Below are 23,924 nucleotides of genomic sequence, written 5' to 3' on the forward strand. Positions count from 1 at the left end.
ATTGACCAGGGTAGTGGACCGAGTTAACCCAGTTGACCGAGTTGACCAAGGTAGTTGACCGAGTTGACCGAGTTGACCGAGTTGACCAGGGTAGTGGACCGAGTTGACCAAGTTGACCAGGGTAGTGGACCGAGTTGACCGAGTTGACCGAGTTGACCGAGTTGACCGAGTTGAACGAGTTGAACGAGCTGACCGAGTTGACCAGGGTAGTGGACCGAGTTGACCGAGTTGACCGAGTTGACCGAGTTGACCGAGTTGACCGAGTTGACCGAGTTGACCGAGTTGATCGAGTTGACCGAGCTGACCGAGTTGACCGAGTTGACCGAGTTGACCGAGTTGACCGAGTTGATCGAGTTGACCGAGTTGACCAGGGTAGTGGACCGAGTTGACCGAGTTGATTTAGTTGATCGAGTTGACCGAGTTGACCAGGGTAGTGGACCGAGTTGACCGAGTTGACCGAGTTGACCAAGGTAGTTGACCGAGTTGACCGAGTTGACCGAGTTGACCAGGGTAGTGGACCGAGTTGACCAAGTTGACCAGGGTAATGGACCGAGTTGACCGAGTTGACCGAGTTGACCGAGGTGACCGAGTTGACCGAGTTGACCGAGTTGACCGAGTTGACCAAGGTAGTGGACCGAGTTGACCGAGTTGACCAGGGTAGTGGACCGAGTTGACCGAGTTGACCGAGTTGACCAGGGTAGTGGACCGAGTTGATCGAGTTGACCAGGGTAGTGGACCGAGTTGACCGAGTTGACCGAGTTGACCGAGTTGATCGAGTTGACCGAGTTGACCAGGGTAGTGGACCGAGTTGACCGAGTTGACTCGAGTTGACATAGTTGACCGAGTTGACCGAGTTGATCGAGTTGACCAGGGTAGTGGACCGAGTTGACCGAGTTGACCGAGTTGACCGAGTTGACCAGGGTAGTGGACCGAGTTGATCGAGTTGACCAGGGTAGTGGACCGAGTTGATCGAGTTGACCAGGGTAGTTGACCGAGTTAACCGAGTTGATCGAGTTGACCACTGACTAAATATTGGCATCGATTGTCACTTTGAATAGTTCCAGGAAAATGTGTTTTAAACATGTTTGAATCCTAGGTTGATAACTCAATTAGGTGGTATCCTACGCGCAGCGTGGCAGCAGCTTGCCATTACACTAAACGACCAATCTCTGTTGTCTAACGGCATTTCTAACTGCATGTGCTGTTTAAAACTATCTTGTATTGTGAGGGGTTGTTTAATATCTAGTGCACTGAGGGTGCTCCCACTGAAAAAATGGTGGCATCCTTTTTCACTTTGAATAGTTATAGGAAAATGTGTTTTAAACATGCATCTGAACCCGAGGTTGATAACTCAATTGGTAGGTATCCTACGCGCATTACACTAAACGACCAATCTCTGTTGCCTAATGGCATTTCTAACTGCAGATGCTGTTTAAAACAGCCTATATTGGGAGGGTGCCCCAAATTGGTGGCAATGAGTTCCACTGTGTGTGTGTTTTCATTTTTTATGCATATTGCATTTATTTTTCAAGAGCCGACGTTTCAATGACCGTCTGTCATCTTCATCATGCAGGGCAATTCTGACTGGTTTACTGTGCACTGACCCTAGATACATGTATTACTTGGTGCCCATTGCACTGAAGGTGTTACATAGTTCACAATGCACTTAAGCTAGTTTTTGCCATTTACGGTGCTTTCCAGGACGTACTGTAATTGTGAAAAACTTGTAATTGTACATTTAGAAGATTTGTCCGCATATGGGGAGGCTGCCCAATTGCTTGCTTTGTAAGTCTAAATTGTATTCAAAAATAAAGGTGCAGTTTGGCAGATCACAGAAGCCAATTTGGAATCGACTACGAATATGGCTGTATTTTTGTTGGTTCAATGTGTGGCAAAATGACAAAATGGCTGGTGGGATACACACTACACAGTGTTGTATTCGTGTGGAATACACCGTATACGTAGAACTGCTCATTTTCCAATTTTTCTTCAGCCACATCTAAGATGCAAGACCAGACTAATTTGGAGTCACTTGCGGACGCCGCCGCGACTATACCAAACGCGATGTACGTCGCCTCCAAAGGAGGTAAATGATTCCGAAAGCGATTGCTGTTCTTTTACCCGTGTCCGTTATTAAGGTTGAAGATGAAGTCACTTTATGTGAAGTTCCTATAAATTAGATTGTTTTTAAATGTCGGTTTAAGGACAGCTAGCATACCTATAGAAAGCATAAATGGATGTTTATGACACTTTTTTCATGCAGTAAATGGGGTGGTGGCTAAAAGAAGGACAATGTTTATTCCGGGATGGACCCCATAGTGATTTGAAATGGCACTGCAATTTTAATTCATACCCTGAACATGATTTTTTAGTTTTAGTTTTAGTTTTAGGACATTCGGCTCGTTGCAATCCATATCTAGAACCTGGTTGTAAAAATTTAATATCATTAGCCCACTAAAAGCCATTGGCACCAACGCTGGAATATTCTTTCTTCCTAAACAAATACTTGTTTTATATTTCCATTCATACTCATCAAAATGAAAAATGACATCTAGCTAAGTCAACTAATAGCCAAAACATTGAGTTTTGGATTCTCGGCTCGTTCCGACCCAGATCTAAGCTTCACCGGTGAAATTATCGCATTCAATTATTCCAGATGCTACCCCTTCTCACAAACTCGATATGGGAGACCACATTGTGATGTGGCCAGAGCAAAAGGATGAGCCTTACTCAGATCCATACTACAAACCCCAGGAGACTGATGCAGATGAAAATGATGAGGAAAAAAGCTTAAACCTCAAAGGTACGCCTGAGTTAAACCAATGCATACCACTTCATTCAGGCTGGTTTTTACAGCCTATGTTATTTATTACCTACCTAATTACCTAGTCCCATGACCGACACTGGTCGTCGGGGGGACAAGGCAGACTGCAGAAGAGGTATAGCCAGGCCCTCCTGTCTTGGGCTGCTGTCAAGAGTTGTGGGTGGTGAGGGACGTGTGATATTAGCCAGCCATCTTTTTGTATTGTTACTAGTAACATTGCTGTTGAAGTGATATCGTCATCAGTCGGTGGAAAATACGGATTATATGCTTTCCTCAGGTTTGGAATATTAGATTTATTCATATTTTATGTTGCTTTTCTTCACCTATTCGCGATCAAACCAATTATATGTTGAACCACCAGAGCGTATCACTGACAAGTGGAACAAGGCAAAATCCAGCAAGGTTTTTTGGGTCCTCCTGGGCTGTGGAATCCTGGTGATTGTGTCAGTCGTCATTGCTGTAGTCCTGCCATCTTTCATCCAACCTGGAAGTAAGGTAGGAAACATTCTAACAATAGACAGGACTGCTAAGTATTTGCTCAAAGACATTGTGTGCACAAAACTTAAATTTCTATATTAATTATTCTGTACTAATTTTATTGTGTAGCATGCACATCAACATATGCTTACATTCAAGAATTGACAAATCAAGATGCTGTGCCATTTAAGATATTTTCTTCTTTTTTTAATATCAAGGCCTTTCTCCCTATTTTAAGCCACACCAATCAAACTGGTTATCCGACAATTGAATAAAATGAAAACGACGGTATGCTAAAACGGAACATGAACAATAAAAAAAAGAGACTCAGAGATCAAAATCTGTACCTGGTGCACACAATTTTGTGAGATGCAAGTTTTCCTCCTTGTCCTCTGTTCTAATGTTCTTTGGGGATACAGTTGCTACAAAATTTCCAATAAAATAACTAAGCGAAACGTTACATGTGTTAACAGAAGGCGCAAGATGCTCTGAAACAGGACAGTTTGTTCGGTTTGAAGCCGACGAATTCCAGCGCCTGGGCGTCAACAATTTTCTACAAGGAAACCACTTCGTTTCTTGTCAACACGAAGAAGTCTGCTACTCCATGGATGGCAACGTTCATGGAAGAACAAATCACTACTGATTCTTACTCGCCTTCGTTCGCTTCTTCTTTGAGAGGGGAGTCAACTGAGCCATCTACAAAAGCCAACGATTCACCTGGAATCAAACCAATGACCACACCTCTATCAACAACAGGTAAGGGCTAACGCACACGGTTTTTTATACACAGTTTGTCACTCACTTTAGAGGTATAGAGTTATACTTAATATGTCCTATTTGTCATTATTCTACAGATATCAATGAGTGTTCCAACGAACCCTGTCAACATGGAAGCTGTGTGAACAAAGATGCCGGATACACCTGTACCTGCTCACCTGGCTGGACTGGACAGAACTGTCAGCAAGGTTGTTTTTTTTAACCTGAGGCGTAACAACAAAGTGTTCGGCCTAGAACCATAAAGTTCCGGGTTCAAATCCTGCCATGTTGCGTTGTGCCCTTGGAAAGCGTAAAGTGTTCCATGTTCAAGAATAGTCACAACTCAACCACCTAAACTTGAGAGATATGCTGGGTTTTATTTAATGTACTATGCGTCTTCCTTTATCCCACAGACATCAATGAGTGTATCAGAAAACCATGCCAACGTGGACGTTGTGTGAACAAAGATGGCGGATACAAATGTACCTGCTCACCTGGATGGACTGGTCAGAACTGTCAGAAAGGTCTGTGTAAAGTTCAGTTAACATTTGGTTAGGTCTGTTCTCAAGTGTTTGGTGTTACAATTAATTTTCTAAAGCGTTCTTTTCACACCAAACAGATATCAATGAGTGTGCCAGAAACCCATGCAAACATGGGACCTGTATAAACAAAGATGGTGGCTACAAATGTACCTCATGATACGTCGTGGGGTCGTGTGGCTCAATGGCAGCGTGCGCGACTCGGAATCAAGAGGTCCCGGGTTCGAGTCCTGACATGCCACCGATCTTGTGCCCTTGGGAAAGGCACTTTACACGACTTTCCCCACTAGACTCAAGTGAAAATGAGTGTTGTCTGTCCAGTATTCGTTTCTATGTGCGGGACACAACACCAGCAACAGCTGCCTCTGTTCCGCGTGTGTTGCATCGTTGCAATTTCAATAAATCAAATCAAATGTACCTGCTCACCTGGATGGACTGGACAGAACTGTCAGCAGGGTAATCTCGTTCTGCGCCTTTGTGCTGTTCTGCGCCTTTGTGCTTTGACCTTAGAGGTTTAAACTTTAAAGATACATTGATTTATGATATGTACTATGTGTCTTCTTACATCCCACAGACATCAATGAGTGCACCAGAAACCCATGCAAACATGGAACCTGTGTGAACCAAGATGGCGGATACAAATGTACCTGCCCACCTGGATGGACTGGAAAGAACTGTCAGTTAGGTAGGTTCTTTTATTTTATCTGTCCATGTAGCTTAGAATTTACATTGAATGCATAGATTTTCTAATTTCATCATTTTTTCTTTTGTCGAATTCTCTCTCTCCCTTGATAAAAGGTTTTGTTCATAAATGATGATTATACCTTTCTTGATCATTAGACATCAATGAATGCATCAGAAAACCATGCCAACATGGAAGCTGTTTCAACAAAGATGGTGGATACAAATGTACCTGCTCACCTGGATGGACTGGACAGAACTGTCAGCAAGGTGATTTCTTCCAACAAATATCTCTTTGTGTTGTTGCTTACTTTAGTTCTTTCTGTGACTTTGTGATTTCTGTGACTTTGTGCTTTCTATATGCTGTCACTCACTTAAGCGTCTCAAGTTCAAAGATATATTATGTACTGCGTGTCTTACTTATTCTACAGACATCGATGAGTGCAACAGAAACCCATGCAAACATGGACGCTGTGTGAACAACAAAGGTGGATACAAATGTACCTGCCCACCTGGATGGACTGGAAAAAACTGTCAGCAAGGTAGGTTCTTTTTATTTTATCTGTCCATGTAGCTAGAATTTACATTGAATGCATAGATTTTCTAATTTCATCATTTTTTCTTTTGTCGAATTTTGTTCATAAATGATGATTATACCTTTCTTGATCATTAGACATCAATGAATGCATCAGAAAACCATGCCAACACGGAAGCTGTTTCAACAAAGATGGTGGATACAAATGTACCTGCTCACCTGGATGGACTGGACAGAACTGTCAGCAAGGTAGATTATTTTATAGGTACATGCAGCTAGGATTTAAATTGAAAGCATCGAATTTCTTTCTGTCAAAATCTCTCTCTTCTTGATGATAGGTTTTGGTTATGAATGATGATCTCTTTGTGTTGTCGCTTACTTTAGTTCTTTCTGTGACTTTGTGATTTCTGTGACTTTGTGCTTTCTATGACTTTGTGCTATCACTCACTTGAGCGGTCTCAAGTTCAAAAATATATTATGTACTGCGTGTCTTGCTTATTCCACAGACATCGATGATTGCAACAGAAACCCATGCAAACATGGACGCTGTGTGAACAACAAAGGTGGATACAAATGTACCTGCTCACCTGGATGGACTGGACAGAACTGTCAGGAAGGTACTACTAGGTTCTTTTTATTTTATCGGTACATGTAGTTAGGATTTACATTGAAAGCATAGATTTTTCTATATCCATGAATTTCCTTTGTGTCAAAATCTCTCTCTTCCTTGGTTTTCATTATGAATGATGGGTAAACTCTTCTTTATCATAAGACATCAATGAGTGCACCAGAAACTCATGCCAACATGGAACCTGTGTGAACAAAGATGGCGGATACAAATGTAACTGCTCACCTGGATGGACTGGACAGATCTGTCATGAAGGTGTGTCCTTTCTGATCTGTACCTATGTGTTGTTACTTAAATGCTTACTTAACATGTATACATGTTTTGCCATGATTTCGTTTTCATAGATTTTCTCTAGATTGTTGGATATGTTATTGATCTTTATGTTGTATATAACTTTTTTTATTTGCATTTCATGACACAGACATCGATGGGTGTGTGAAATATCCATGCAAACATGGAACCTGTGTGTACAAAGATGATGGATACAAATGTACTTGCTTACCTGGATGGACTGGGCAGAGGTGTCAGCAAGGTGATTTATTTCTAATAATGTCTTTGTGTTGTCGCATACTTTAGTTCTGTGTCTTTGTGCTTTCTGTGACTTTGTGTTTTCTATAACTTTGTGCTGTCTGTGACTTTTCTGTGACTTTGTGCTGTTACTCACTTGAGTGGTCCCGAGTTCAAAGATATATTGATGTGTACTATGTGTCTTTTTTTTCCACAGACATCAATGAGTGCACCAGAAACCCATGCCAACATGGAACCTGTGTGAACCAAGATGGCGGATACAAATGTACCTGCCCACCTGGATGGACTGGACAGAACTGCCGGCAAGGTAGGTTCTTTTTATTTTATCGATGTAGGATTTACATTAAAAGCATAGATTTTCCTATATCCATAAATTTCCTTTCCGTCAAAATCTCTCTCTTCCTTGATATTAGGTTTTGTTATGAATAATGATTAAACTCTTCTTTATTATAAGACATCAATGAGTGCATCAGAGACCCATGCAAAGGTGGGTTCTGTGTGAACAGAGATGGAGGATACAAATGTACCTGCTTACCTGGATGGACCGGACAGAACTGTCAGCAAGGTGACTTCTTTCTAATAGTATGTCTCTGTGCTGTCTGTGACTTTGTGATTTCTGTGACTTTGTGCTGTTACTCACTTGAGTGGTTCAAAGATATATTGATATGTACTGTGTGTCTTTCTTTATTCTACAGACATCAATGAGTGCACCAGAAACCCATGCAAACATGGAACCTGTGTGAACAAAGATGGTGGATACAAGTGTACCTGCTTACCTGGATGGACTGGACAGAACTGCCAGCAAGGTAGGTTCTTTTTATTTTAACGATGTAGGATTTACATTAAAAGCATAGATTTTCCTATATCCATGAATTTCCTTTCTGTCAAAATCTTTCTCTTCCTTAAGGATAGGTTTTGTTATGAATAATGATTATAAACTCTTCTTTATCATAAGACATCAATGAGTGCACCGAAAACCCATGCAAACTTGGAACCTGTGTGAACAAAGATGGAGGATACAAATGTTCCTGCTTTCCTGGATGGACTGGACAGAACTGTCATGAAGGTGCGTCCTTTCTGTATCTATGTGTTGTTACTAAATGCTTACTTAACATGTATACGCGTTTTGCCAAGATTTCTTTTTCATAGGTCTTATCTAGATTGGTGGATATATTATTGATCATTATGTTGTAAATAATATTTTTCATCACACAGACATTAATGAGTGTAACAGAAACCCATGCAAACATGGACGCTGTGTGAACACAGATGGTGGGTACACATGTAAGTGCCCACCTGGATGGACTGGACTAAACTGTCAGCTAGGTGGGCTCCTTTTTCAGACTTTTTTGTACTTTCTATCTAAAGAATTCTTTCCCACCATCTAACATTTGCTAAGAGAAGTTGTATCTGATTTAGAAAAAATGATATTCGATGGTCATTCCTTCTTTACAATTCTTTCCCATAGCTCCTTCGATCCTCTATATCTCTCCGTAACTGTTGTTCATTGCACAGATATAAATGGGTGTAGGAGAACAACGTTGAACCTGTGTAAACAAAGGTGGTCTTAGCCATAGTTTGCAGAAGAGAAGTCAACCCCTTCAGACATAGTTTTAGACATGGGTTTAGTTCTAGACCGCTACCTTTCATCATGTAGACTTAAGTTATTTTATACTATGTTTTAATTTTTTTTTATGTTTTGTAATTTGCATTTGGCCTTCTATATTGTGCGATATTTCTTTCGCTGTTACACAGACGTCGATGAGTGTACCGACAAGCCATGCCAACATGGAACCTGTGTGAACCAAGATGGCTGGTACGAATGTACCTGCTCAACCGGTTGGTTTGGACAGAACTGTCAGCGAGGTGAGTTTGCTGAAGTCCTTAAGGTTAACATCTATGATATTTTTAAAAATATTTCCCAGTTTCTTTCGAAAGAAGGCTGTGTGGTGGAAACGTTTAGCTATAGTATACCCGAGCTGATAGCATCCAATATACTTGTGTTAGCTCACTGCATGGACTGTTTGTTAAAGTGTATGTGTACTGTACTGGATGGAAGGAGTACAATACTAAGGATAGTTACGCTATGTTTGTGTGTATGTCATATCAGATTTAATCTAATGCGACCTCTAACTTCAAGCATCTATACCCACTCAGTGCACCTAATTACTGTTTGTTACAACCCGACTCGATGCAAAATGCTGAGTAAATGATACGTGTTCGTGACAGAAAAACTTAGCTGGTCTACAGTAAACTCGATACCATAACTGCAAGAATCAATACTTATTTGTTGAACTAGCTTCATCACTTCACCTGTATATCAGCTTACTAGGTAAAAAAAGGGGTATTTTTCTGTCTGCATCAACGGCATGGTAAGATATGATGATGAGCTCACTGCATTCACTATTTATATGCTACAGAAGGACAATGCGGGTATGGGTGGATTGGATACGACATCTACTGCTACAAGTTGGAGGCACAGGAACTTCCCTGGAACAACGCTGACGTGGAGTGTGAAAATAAAGGTGGAAACCTGGCCTCCATCACAAATCGATGGGAAAACAATTTTATTGCACATCTCATCGCGAAAGGTGGGTATTAAGTATGCAACTCCTCGTCCTAATTAATCATGGCATCCTTTATGATTCTCAGGGATTATTTAGGTTTAGCCTACATTTGATTCGAGATAGTAAACTGAGAGTAAAAATCACTAACTTGCTACATACTTGATACATTTTAAACCGAAGCATTGACAATTGGTATTCCCTAAATTGTGAATATAGGACAATATAAAAGAAAGTGCCTTAAAGGCATTGGAAATTCCACAGACGACTATTCAAGAATATACTAGTCCCATCATGCACTACGTAGTCTAGTCTAGATCCATTTGTCTGTTTGTTTGTTTGTTTATTTTGCATATCAAGCATTAAATGGCCTTTAGGCATAACACACCAGTTCAATTGCACAGTAAGTTGCATAAGGTTGGACTGGTAGGTCTAGTCACACTTGGGTGGGGCCCTACTTTTTTAATAAGTGTGGTGCTCAATGTGTGATTGTTCCCAAGCAAAGGGCCACAGGATATACATGTACATCCAATTCAAGATGATGTTCCTAACTAGCCATAGCCATACATGAATACACCTCCAGAAACACCAACCCAACAAGAGGACACCACCTACGTTTCACCATTCCTTCATGCAAAACAGATGTATACAGATTTAGTTTCTTCCCACAAACAATCATTGAATGGAACTACCTACCAGCACATTTAGTCTCGGCACCAACTACAGACACCTTCAGGATGGGGTTGGCCCAATGCATGGTCATTCACATTTCGGCCATGTACATAGCACTGTTTATTTTTGTACACCATAAGCACTTTCTTGTTTGATTGATTTTTTTTCCTTGAACGGAGCACCTCACCCCACCGGCCGCAATTGTCAAGACCCTGGGCGTGATGCCCCAGTTTGGGGGCCTTGCCCAGTATGATATATAGATAGATATAGATAGATAAAGCTATGAATTCATATTTAATTCTAAGCGTTGAATATCAGCAACCCTAACGACAAGGCCAGACATTATTGTAGACTAATTTCCACAGAATTGTTGTTAAAGTTGCCACATGTTGCTTGCCTGCAGCCCCAGCAGAAGCTGTGTGGATTGGACTTCGTAGACGTGGAGAATCTTGGAGATGGGTTGATGAGTCACCATTCACATATACCAACTGGAAACCTGGTGAGCCCAACAACTTCATGAAGATTTTCAGGAAGAGTGAAGACTGTGTTTACATGTACTCTAAGGTGGGTGCTCCCTTTCTATTACAAAACAGTACGAAGACCTGTCAAGGACAGGTAATTTAAAAGCAAATATATCTTTAGAGAATGGAAAATGTTGTTTAAGGTACTAGGTTTCGTCTTATTCCATTGAAAAGACTACAGGAGATACGTACTGGCAGTCATGATCATTACTGTTGTTTGATTTTGAGCAGTGTGAGTAAAAATGAACAGAGATGTATAATTTTGTCACTATTTTCATGCTGGTACCAAGCATTTAACACATTTAATGCATCTTATTTATTTTTGTAGATATTACAAATGATAGATATGTAATAGATATTTTTTATATATTAACCTCTTAGTTTACGTTATGCTTCTACCTATAATATATAATTATTCTATTGCAATTTAGATATTTTTATTTTTTGGGTATCTTTGATATACGCTTGTATCCGTTTTATTATAACGTATTGTTTACGCAACATTTTTTGATTTTTTTTTATTATTGAATAAAGCAATACAAATACAAATACAAGGACGAAGTGGGACTGAACTCAAGTTAATACAACTTGTTTTACAGCCCCACTTAACATTTAACATAAATACAATAGTCATACAAATAGTCATAAGTATAAAGTAGTACGCTGAAAACTAAACCCCTATACATACAGCAATATATAAACAAGAGAAGTATTATATGATTTATGTGTTACAAACAAAAGAGAGTATACTATGTAACAAAGAAACGTTTAGTGCCGCTGATAAAAGCTTAATTGGAAGTAACATGATTTTTTTTCATTGTACTCAGAGGGTATAAACATTTCTTACAGCCTGGCGGTGAAATGATATTTTTTCGGTGGACAAGAGGAATGTGGAATGACAACCAATGCCATTACAGATATCCTTTCATTTGCAAGAAGCTAAAATCATGATATTTTGGGGGATGTAAAAGACAAATTATTATGCTATTTGGGACCCTTAGATCAACAGTTAATGCGTTTATTCCTTGTCGTGATTCTTTTGTTATGTGAAATATTCTGATTTACTTTTTGGTCAGTGATGCTTCACTTTTTTATACACAGAATTACTTTTAATGATAGGAATACTGTAATACGTTGCTTGTATGAACTAATGCTGTAATAGTGGACAGAGATGTAGGGAAGGAAGGAAAGCTGCCAATTCTATGTTATGAGTCCACATACTTTTTTACTCTTGAAATATTTTGGGGTATTCTTGTAGCAAGTTGATGATCATTCAAAATGTTAGTGAACGCTTAAAGCGATATTATGTAGGATTTTCGCGCCAAAACTGAAAATACAAATAATTGAAATTTTCTTATGTAGATTGTCATTTTCGATAACTTTCAACGTATTAGCGTCGCTATTTCGCCTTTTCGGCAACTCAGCGCAGCGCGAGAATAAGTTGCGCAAGGCCAGACGTATTTATTTGTGCCACAATAAATAGAATGTAAACAAACAACGGTTTTCGTTCGGAAATCTTCGGCAACTTCCGGCGCGTGTCTGGGTTCCATGGTTCGAACGCTTTCGAACGCTGGATTCGAAGCCGATTGACTTCAAATTTGCCAATTTTTGAAGGGTCAGTACCTAATCTAAAATCCTCTTTTTGTATATACTTGAAAGTTATCATGTCACTTATCATATTGCATGTGGTAACCACATTCATACAGTTTCTCATACCAAGGAACGAAGTTTATGACATTACGCTAAATGTATCAAAATGTTGCGGAAACCCAGAATGGTGTGCGCCGGTAGCTACAACTGGGCTAAAATTTCGTCACCGCGATGTGTGCACCGTCGCGGTTTTCTTTGGGGCAAACCCGTTTGTCCTAAAACTAACCGGGGGACTTTGGTATCGATGTAAAGGTGAAGATGTGGGCTATCACACTGTGGTATTAGCTAATGGGATCCAGTTGGCCAGTAAAAAAAGATAAGCACAGATAAACTGACCAAAAATGCTAATGTTTGGAAGGCCATAACGATCGGTGTCATTTTGTAATGCACGAAATATCTACATTGTTGTACTAGGCAAATCCTGTAGATATGAAAAGTATAAACGTTACGTACGTCTAAGGTGTTTTTGTTGCACTATTGACAGTTGTCAAATCGTGACCCGGCATATGCCGTATTTTAGAGAATAACGTGTTCTACGGTGACCTGCGGTTCGGCTGGATTCGGGAATGCTCGGACGCGGTCGGATGTAAACAAACATGGCCCCGATCCGTGCTAGCGCCGAGAAGTGCGCAGTTTTCCAACACGTTTTTGCGGCGTAACGACGTTTATCTTTTGATCCCTAAATGTCATTATGAACCCAGGTAGGCTTACAGAGCAAGAAAATGTGTAAAAGAAAGATTTTTAAAATAGTCAAAATTCTACATAATATAGCTTTAAAGCTGCTCTATGTAGTTTTTTGGCCGTCTAACCTTAAAACAAAAAGTCGATTTTCTGGCCATTTCTTTACATTGCTAGTTGAATAAGCCCTACCGTGTTACACTGATCCATTCAGTTCATGGAGGCGAGACAATAATTTTGCGATACGAGCGGTTAGAAAACTGAGAAATTGCACGCGCCCGCTTGGGTGTCCGCCATGTTTGTTGACTTCCGAACATGTCCGAGTACTCCCGAGCCGGCCCGGATATTTGTCACATGGTCTAACTTGACCTTTCACCCGGGAGCGGGATATTCGATTCTAACCGCCGGTTTTCGCCTTTGCTTCCGGGTTTGTTTTGATCGCGTTATTCCTTCGATTACTGCTATACCAACAACACCCGCTTTGAGAACTTATCCTTCTCCTTCCTTTTCCTGGCGGAACTGGTCAGCAAACTTCTTGTACCTCCACGGTTCAAACGATCCCGAACGCCCTCCATTCCCGCCATTTTGTTTCAGAGTCATGACGTCACGCAGCCGGAACTTACCGAAGATTCCCGAACGAAAACCGTTGTTTGTTTACGTTCCAACGGTGGCATCAACTCGGTGCCACCGGGAACTGAGCGCGCATCGAGCGGACTGTTTTTGCGCTAACAAAATACGCCAGAAACGTGATTTAATGACGCAAGTGTGTTGAAAAGTGATAGTAAATGATGATAAGACCAAGATTTGTTAGATTCAGAATATTTGATTTTTGCGCAAAAAACTACATAGAGCAGCTTTAACCGTGAAGTTAAGGCAATCTACATTTAGGAAACTGTTAAAAGTTTTGTGTAATATCCTCAGTTTAAACTTTACGTACGAAAGAAGTGTCTGATGCTATATATGTGCATGTAAATTCAAAGAGGGGTATATCAGCTTTACTCTAAGTTAATGATTTATTTGATGATTCATCATTTAGCTTGAATGGGCATTTGTTTTCGTTTGAATTGTACAGAATTGTTTTAGCATTATTGTTGAAATCATGACTCACTTAAATCAGTTGCTGCTGTTTACCAGTAAACCAAATAAGCCTGGACATAATGGAACAAGTAAGTGTGTTTGTGCGTTTGCGCACAACTAGAATGTTATGCACGATGCTTGTTGAAGGCAAAATAATATACGCACCTAGTAGGTGCGAGAACAATCGCACGAAAAGACATCAAAAACAACTTCTACTGATCATATAAATTCCAAGCTGGCGAAATCACACCTACGCAGATTATATGGGTGGTGGAACTCCCTTTCATGTGCATGTCAATTTAATCCTTTGGTTCTCGGACTATACCAACATTTTTCCTCTACGTCTTCTGATTTCATGGTCCTGTGACCATATCCTGAGACACGGAAAGATTGGTTTTCCCTGAAAGTGTTCTGTGCAACTTTATTTTTTTTACAAAATGTACATTTTGAAATTGTTACTCATGAAACAGTTACTCATGTTCGTCTGAAGTTATATAAGTGACTTCGCCGCAGAAAAAAAGAGTTGAGAAAACATTTCAAACAATCAAAAAGCCTTGAAGATGCAAAGTGTCTCCGCCAATATTTATTCATTGTTAATAGTATGACATGGTGTCTCAGATCAGGCACTCCAAATAAGGTGGTGTAAATAGCTACTTAAGACGAAGCCGTATGAGACTAATTAAGAAAAAGTACGTACAAACTACGTGACGACTTGTAACATGCTGATTTTGCCTCCTACATGCTGTCAACATGCTGGCAAGCTAGCTGAAAGGTATTCACGGTGTTCGTTTTTTTATGATTGTTAAAATTGGTCATTTGTGATGAACTCGCTTGTCTTTTAGTGCGATTTTTGTTCACACAAAAGAGTTTAAACAAGGCTTCCTTTTTCTTAGCACTTCGCACTTAACAAAACAACAAGAGCATGAAAGGTTTTCAAACTACTCTACTAGTGGAATATCCTCCTTTTGTAGTGACCCTTTTATTTAATTTCATTTACCCTTTGTGGCCTGAAAAAACGGAGATGGGTACTGCTCCTCTTATTCCCCTAACAATCCGCAAATGTATCTTTTTCTTCAACAGCAATCATCGTTTATCATAGAAAAAGAGGCAATAATAGAAATGTAGGCGCGCCATGGAAGGTTGTCATAAAAACACTGTGATGAGGTAATGAATGGTAAAAACCACCCGCCGCCTTCACCGAGAAAAATGTCGAGTCGTTTTGAAGTAAGAGACAAGGAGGAGAAAGAAGAGAACAGAAAACACAACGTTAGATTTGAACAACTGAGTTCAGGTCAAAACATCGAGTATAATAAAAATGTGTCTGGTAAGAATTCTCCACTACCGTTACCCGCAAGCAAGTATGAAGATGTGGATCAGGCTGGAACAAGTATCATTGTTCTAAGTTCTGGATTGCAACGTACCGCACCGAATGTCCCCCCGCCTCGCCATCTTGACATGGGAGACAAAGAGAAGGAACAGGTCGTTAGATGTCATGAAGAATCGGAAAGACAATACGAAGACGTGGATCCGGCTGGTTACAGTATCTTTGCCTTGAGGTCTGGCCAGCAACGCACTGCGCCCGATGTTCCTCCGCCTCGACATCTTGACATGGAAGACAAAGAGAAGAAAGAAGAGAATGGAAGAAAAAACCAATCGGACAGAAAGTATGAAGATGTGGATCCGCACGGTGAAAGCATCATTGAAGAGCCCAAACAAACGGGAGAAATTGCTGAGGACATGGAACTAGTGTCTGAAGACCCTGAAGACCACATGGCTGAGGACAAGCCTTCGGAAGAACCTTGCTCAGACCCGTGCTACGAACCAGAGGACAACGCTGAGCACAAAGCTGGAGGTATGTTCATTTCAATTAAATTGCAAGGCATGTATCTATATCTGTACAGCCGATTTAACCACCCTTCAGGGTAATACACTAGCATCGCAGGCGCGCAGCGCGGCAGCAGCTTGTTGTTACACTAAACACCCGATCTTTGTTCTCTGGCATATGTAACTGCACATGTTGTTTAAACTATCTTGTGAGGGTGCTCAAAGTTGTTGGCTCTGCAATAGTTTCAGGAAGATTGAGTTTTGAACATACAACACATTACACAGACTTACAGCCAGCAAAGGCTGATAAACGTAAGTAAACATAAAGGATGACAAGTCCGTTACATATATACACAGCTACATCTTAACCCAAGGTTTATAATTTAAAGACTTTAAGACAGATTTATGCTGATATATGCTACGAATTCTTGTACAATGCCTCTTTGAATAGAGTAATATTGCAGTATAGGTTTACACTCTATGTGGGTGGTTTTTATATGCATATTGTATGAACCAATGACGTTATGTCCTTGATTGAAATTAGTCTGGCATTTGTTGGTCCTTGCCCTTTTACACGATACTGCCAAAGTCTATTGGCAAAAAAACTGGAAACATTTTGAAGGCAAAACTTTGCATCTTAATCATGTTTGCCACAGTGACTCTTTTACATTTAACTGTTTTTCTATGGTTTTTCAATACGCCTGTACGACACACGTATGTTCATCCGAGTTAGATATGTCCAGGATTTTTTTCTGTGCCGTTGCCCGTTGGTAGATTTCTTTGTGGGCAACAGAACTCGTGAATTTATGACATGGATATTTGTCATATTTTGTACATGTTGTATGTACAAAATATGCTTCTGTTAATGGCCAAATGAAGGACATGTTTGATTATGGCATGAGCCTCCTAGCGGGTTTTATGGTACTAAAACTTAGTTCATGCTCTTATCATGTATTTCTAGGGAATGACCACAAAATATTGAAATTCGGCCTGCTCCAATCCCCTCTAGAACTTTGCGGAAATGTAGCCTATTGCAAGCACCAACACTGGAACTTTGTTTTCCAAAAGTAATGTTGGTCTTTTAAAAGTCTGAATGTATCTCTAGTTATGTCGAGAAATGCCCCAAACACTTGCCCCAGCTAAGATCTAGGCTCCAGTGGTGAATATGTGGCACTTACAACTCTGACTCGAAACGTTCAGTTTCAGATGCTACTCCCCAAAGACTGGACATGGGAGACCATATTGTAATGTGGCCAGAGCAAAACGGTGATCCATATTCAGATCCATACTACAAACCACAGGAGACTGATACAGATGAAAAGAAAGAGGAAAAAAGCTTCGGTCTTAAAGGTACGCCTGAGTTTAACCAAGCCATACCACCACATTCAGACTGGTTTAGCCAATTTGAAACCTACTACAACTGATCATGTTATGATAGTAGTGAAAATGCTGTTGCCTTTGTAATATCGATGAAACTTTTGCAGGTTGACACACCTTCTTAACAATTTTCCTACTTACAGAGAATTGTTTTCCTGGAGTTAAAAGAGCATGCATGGAAGGCCAGAAACCTAGTGTTTTTGTGGGCTCCTTTTAAACCGATAGTACAGGTCTATCAACAGGCATTTGGAAATGTACAATGTTTAGTAGCAACCCAATTAGATGTTATAAACGTAGCCAGAATTAAATTATTAATGTGTAATTTTGTGCAAACAATTCTGTGACTGTAAGTAGGAAAACTGTTAAAAAGGTGTGTCAGCCTGCATTACGTCTTATCATTTTAATATCACTTATGTAGCGTTACTGGTACCATTGCTGTTAATGTGATACCTGACATTCTCGGCCGTCCTTGTGAACATATGCACTTACCGGAGGTCTGGAATCTCATGTTTGTTCATTGATGTTACTATATGATTTGTTTCTTATTTCTTATTCTATGTGCAAATATATTGCATATTAAACCCCAGAGCGTGCCGTGGGCATGTGGAACAAGGCAAAGTCCAGCAACGTTTGCTGGGTTCTTGTGTGTTGTGGAGTTGTGCTGATTGTGTCGGTCGTCACGGCTGTAGTTGTGACAGCTTACATCCAACCTGGAAGTAAAGTAGAGGTCAGTCCTATTAGGCATGGTAACCACTAATTTCCTTGGTTTTCCTTGGGCGTTTTAAAGCGATTTTTCGTAAGTGGACGTCAAAAACAGTGTTGGGAGGACAACTTGAATATGTATGTGTGTTCGATCCCAGAAATTGATTTAACAATGGCAACGGTAAGGCTTTCTCTGGGGTCCCTTCTGTCTCTGTTTCCATTTTGGTTCTGTAGCGTAGCACAGATCTAGATTTTCATTCAAGAACCATTTAATCAAGATGGTGTGTACAAGGCATAAGACAGAAACCACTGGAGATACTGATTTGATTGCACAATTTTACATCAGGAAGGACATTAATTAATTTAATTTCTTGGTTCTTGGATAAATGAACAGAACTATGATAGATAGGAACTAACATAGATAATCAATATGAAATTATGAGTTAGAGATATCATCAATAAGAGTTAGAGGGGAAACTCTGCATTTTATACACAAAGTTTACAGAAATATGGTAAATTCAGATAGATGCGTTTCTCTCCTAGACAACTTTTTTGATCTTGCCCTCTTAAGGAATTGTTGCCAAACATGTCCAAGAAAACAAAGAAAATTTAGTGTGGTGTTACATCTATTCACAGAACGTGCACGATTCTCTAAAACAGAAAAACGGGAGGAACCTGACATATTCCAGTGTTCTCGTGTCGACAATTATCTACAAGGAAAACGGCTCGGTACTTGCCAACTCGACTCCATCCCCCTCACCATCAATGCTGGGGAAGTCTGCTACTACATGGATGACAACGTTCTACGAGAAAAACACTTCTCCAGTTTCCTACTCGACTTCACTGACAATGTCTTCGACAGGGGAGTTAACGCAGTTACTTACAAATACCAATTCACCTCCAAAAATCGAAAAAATGATCATGTACCATCATTACACTATTTGACTGGTTTATTGAAACTTCCAAAGGTTACAACACTACAGTAAGCCTTGACAGGGTCACTGAATTGCACTGATAAGTTTGTTGTAACTACTAGTGCACAAAAATCACAATCCATGTAAAATCACTTACCACATATAAAAGAAAACATGTTAGGTTAAAATATTACTTTTACTTTTGAGTAGGATTGTACAGAACAATATAGCATATTTATATCTATTACCAACAGGTAAGACCGCACACTTCAGTTTGGATGATTGTGCAACCAACATTCAACTTTTATCTTGGCTGAGTATCCTAAGCATTGGAATAATAAATTATTCTCAAAATAACCACACGATTGCCTCCATTGTGCCACAGACTTCAATGCGTGCATCGCAAACCCATGTCAACATGGACGCTGTGTGAACAAAGATGGTGGATACAAATGTATCTGCTCATTTGGATGGACTGGACAGAACTGTCAGCTAGGTAAATACAAAAATTCATCAGTCTTCATATGGTAACTTACATTGGCTTTAAAGGTATTGTCATGGTTTCTTACTGAATTCTTTCTTGATCCCACAGGCATTAATGAGTGCACCAGAAACCCATGCCAACATGCTGGACGCTGTGTGAACAGAGATGGTGGACACAAATGTACCTGCTTACCTGGATGGACTGGACGGAAATGTCACCAAGGTGGGTGCTCTTTTTATATTAAGTAAAAGATAAGGCGTAAAGTATGTGTTTTCAGCATACTTTTAATCTGTTCATCTACAACTGATGTAGATTTTACACAGAAATGAGTGACTGCTTTAGAAAACCATGCCAACATGAATGCTGTGTAAACATCGATGGTGGATACAAATGTATCTGCTCATTTGGATAGACTGAAAAGAACTGTCAGCGAGGTGATTTTTTGTGTCTTTTCGGTCTGGCTCTAAATTTATTGTCATGGTTTCCTACTGAATTATTTCTTAATCCCACAGACATCAATGAGTGCACAAGAAACCCATGCCAACATGGACGCTGTGTGAACAATGATGGCGGATACAAATGTACCTGCTCACTAGGATGGACTGGACGGAACTGTCAGCAAGGTGGGTGCTCTTCTTATATTAGGTATGATTGATATATGACATAAAGTAAGTGTTTTCAGCATGATTTTAATCTGTTTATCTATAGCTGATGTAGATGTCTTTTACACAGAAATCAATGAGTGCTTTAGAAAGCCATGCCAACATGAATCCCGTGTAAACATCAATTGCGGTAACAAATGTATCTGCTCATTTGGATGGACTGGACAGAACTATGGTAACTAACATTGGCTTTAAAGTAAAGGTATTGTCATGGTTTCTTACTGAATTATTTCTTAATCCCACAGACATCAATGAGTGCACAAGAAACCCATGCCAACATGGACGCTGTGTGAACAATGATGGCGGATACAAATGTACCTGCTCACCTGGATGGACTGAACAGAACTGTCACCAAGGTGAGTGCTTTTTACATTTTAATAAGTAGACACTAAGGCATAAAGTATGCGTTGTCAGAGTGTTTTAATCAGTTACGCTACAGTTGCTTTATATCTCTTTTACACAGACATCAATGAGTGCACCAGAAAACCTTGCCTACATGGAACCTGTGTGAACAATGAGGGCGGATACAAATGTACCTGCTCACTAGGATGGACTGGACAGAACTGCCAGGAACGTGAGTTATGTTTCCAAACTATCTAACATTCGGGTGCTGTTTTCCTCTTTTCCTCAATCTCCTACCTAAGTAACTAGTATTTATTGCACAGCAATATGGTGCAGAAGTGGATGACAGGAATCAACACCTAACACTTTAACACACACTTGGTTTATGACAAAGTCAGCTAGTTTAGCCTAAAGCAACCCGTGTTTTCAAGTGTCTATCATACCCAGTTGGTGTTAGCCCCATTCGATGCCAGAGCAAATGTTGGGCATGCAAAAAATCACCGCTAAATGTTTGTCTACAGGAAACTCCAACTACAAGCACCAACAGGGATTTTATGGTGTTAGTTCACTGTATTTATTGTTTAAATGGTACAGTGGGGGAGGTAGAGGAAAGGAAGCAACATCTACTAAACGTTGTATATTGTAATGCCTTTTCAGGCTAATGATGAAAACATTCAAATAAATTATTCGGCAATTTCCATTTTCGATTGTGTGTAAGTAAATACAGTGGGGCAGGTAGAGGAAAGGAAACAACATCTTCTAAATGTTCGTCATGGACAAAGGCAGTTGGTCTACAGAAACCTTGAAATAACCGCAAACACCGATACTTATTTCTTGTTAGCTCAATACACCTATATCAACCTAACCAGGAAGCATAGAGTTGCCTGTATCAATGACATGATACTTAGAAATGATGGTGATTATAAGTCTACTGCATTTACTATTTTACAGAAGGAGTTGTTGTTGGTGGTGGTGTACAAAATCCACTGTTACATGTTTGTGAGTGACACAGTCAGCTGGTCCACTGCAAACGCAAACACTTGGTGTTATCTCACAGCATTTACTGTTTAAATTTTACAGCGGGAGGTTTCATCAGTGGATGGTGGGAATACGGCGAGCACCGCTACAAGTTGTTTACGGACGAAGTCACCTGGGACCAAGCTAACACACGATGTAAAAAACAAGGTGCAAATTTGGCCTCCATCAACAGCCGTGAGGAGAATGTTTTCATTGCAGATCTCATCAAGAATGGTGGGTATCATGAAAGTTCATCTGTGTTGGTAGTTACATGTTTAAAGTTAAAACTTTTGGTCCAACACAAAAATATTCTCTCACCTAGAGCTGGTCAGTCTACTGAGGAAGACCAGAGTGACTGGTCGAAAGCTCTAGTTGAGAGAATGTTTTGTGTTGGACCAAAAGTTTTAACTTTAAACAAGAATGGTGGGTAGTAAACAATTCGTCATCAATTAGGGCATTCTTTATGAATCTTAGAGATTATCCCACATTTGATTTGAGATGATCGAATTTTGAAAATCTTATTATTTATCACAAAATACTTGATTGACTCTGCATTGTAAATATAAGTCATTGACAGTTTATAAAAGTGTATACTAGACATTAGAAATTTAACAAAATACTGTACAATCAAACAATGTAATACTATATTAATCGCATCCTGCACTACGTACTATTTTTGCTTTTTGCTTGTTTTGCATACAGGCCTTCAGACATAACATACCAGTTGAAAATTACCAGCTGAACTGTGAATTTTAATCCACTGCCACCAAGATAGAACCCTACACTTTTCGATAAGTTTGGCTGGAATCTCTAACGTGCTCAAAATGGTGTGGCTCTCCCAAGTTAATCTACCAACTACAGTATTGTATTCAGAATGAAAAAGAGTAAACATTTAGGCCTGCTAGCGATACCTAGAGCTTTAGATTCAAACTTGAACCCTCACCACAGGGACGCCATATTGTAGAGTAGATGAATTTTCCAGAATCTTTGTACATTAGTTGCTATATGTTACTTGCCTGCAGCCCAAAACTATGTGTGGGTTGGACTCCGTAAATATGGAAGCCATTGGAAGTGGTCTGATAGCTCACAAATCCTCTATAGCAACTGGAGCCCTGGAGAGCCTAACAACTATATGAGCTGGTTCAGAGCAAGCGAAGACTGTGTTTACATGAACTATAAGGTAGGTGTTTTAATAGGAATAAGGCTATAAGGAAGGGCAGCAAGGTAAGGGACGGTACAGGGTAATACAGGTTGGGGGAAGGTATTTTAGCACCAAGGTCGGGGATGGTACAGGACATTACAGGGTGGAGGAATGTACTTTAGCAGCAAGGCAAGGGACGATACAGGATATTACAGGGTGGGGGAAGGTACTTTAGCACCAAGGTCGGGGATGGTACATGATAGTACAGGGTGGGGGAAGGTACTTTAGAAGAACTGGATAAGAATTTCCTAAATAATATCCAGTTGATTGAATGAGTAACTGTTTTGGGCATATTGTTTTAGGTCAGTTTTGTCCCTTTAAAACAGATAAGCTGGCAGTCATTATGGTTACTGATGTTGTGTAAGATTTTATATGTAGCAAAGTGGTTTAGGCTTGTTCAATGAGTATAGGTACGAATAAATAAAGTAGAACTTTAATACCATATGTATTATACATGCTAATGACAAAAAGAGATTACCATTACCTTGTTACTGTAACAGCTTTTTTTGCATTTCTGAATTTTTTCATGTAAAAAGATATTGCTAAAATATGTTTTGTTTCTACCTACCATAATATTCCATTGTGACTTTTATAATTTGCTTCCGATATGTTACCTCCCTTCTTTCCTTATTAGTACGTATTGTTTACGTAAAATACAATAAGGACAATTTAACATTTGTAACATTTTCCACAGAACGGCAAAGTATTGTTCCGACAAAACCCGGAAAGAGGAACCTGGAATGACATCCAATGCGATAAACAATATCCATACATTTGCAAGAAGCCAAAGTCGTGATATTCTAGTGGATGTAAAGGATGTAACATTATACTTCTGATGCTACATCTATCTGAAATCCCAACAGAAATGATTAAGACTCTTTATTATGTTTTTCCTTTCCTTTTTATTCTGTTTTATCCAATAGAGATACGTAACCTTTTTGTCAGTGATATTTCGCTTTTTATATCATAGAACAGATGTCAGTGAGGTAAGGAAAAATGACAATTTTACTTGATTGTTTAACTGTTACAATTTATTTGATTGATTAACTGTTACTTGATTGTTTAACTGTTACAATGTTCTTGATTGTTTAACTGTTACGTGTATTATATGATCTTTAAAATAGTAGTAAAGTTGTAAATGGATAAGCACATTCTACATTTATAAAGATGTTAACGATTCTGTAAGATTCTTTAATCAAAATGTTGTCTACTTAATGTATACCATGTAGAAAGAAGTATTGTGATGTAATACATCTCTAAATTTAAAGTTG

The 23,924-nt window shown here is 39.7% G+C and overlaps 2 protein-coding genes across 2 annotated transcripts; both read left to right on the top strand.

The window, feature by feature from the left end:
• The first annotated feature begins 2,004 nt into the window (after positions 1-2,004).
• Positions 2,005-9,084, top strand: LOC109472507 (fibropellin-1-like). Its single transcript, XM_019772287.1, has 13 exons — positions 2,005-2,086; positions 2,657-2,803; positions 3,186-3,319; positions 3,775-4,057; positions 4,471-4,572; positions 5,171-5,281; positions 5,437-5,547; positions 5,951-6,061; positions 6,319-6,429; positions 7,165-7,275; positions 7,664-7,774; positions 8,724-8,857; positions 9,079-9,084. Exons 1-13 carry the CDS (start codon positions 2,005-2,007, stop codon positions 9,082-9,084), a joined length of 1,554 nt encoding a protein of 517 aa, XP_019627846.1.
• An 82-nt stretch (positions 9,085-9,166) lies between these two features.
• On the top strand, positions 9,167-22,168 carry LOC109472508 (neurogenic locus notch homolog protein 1-like). The gene is made up of 7 exons (XM_019772288.1): positions 9,167-9,173; positions 9,389-9,559; positions 19,333-19,443; positions 19,944-20,054; positions 20,339-20,449; positions 21,516-21,686; positions 22,155-22,168. Exons 1-7 carry the CDS (start codon positions 9,167-9,169, stop codon positions 22,166-22,168), a joined length of 696 nt encoding a protein of 231 aa, XP_019627847.1.
• Positions 22,169-23,924: the final 1,756 nt, after the last annotated feature.

Source organism: Branchiostoma belcheri, unplaced genomic scaffold, assembly GCF_001625305.1.
Source record: "Branchiostoma belcheri isolate BF01 breed outbred unplaced genomic scaffold, Haploidv18h27 scaffold28, whole genome shotgun sequence".
In the NCBI taxonomy this organism is placed as follows: Eukaryota; Metazoa; Chordata; class Leptocardii; order Amphioxiformes; family Branchiostomatidae; genus Branchiostoma; species Branchiostoma belcheri.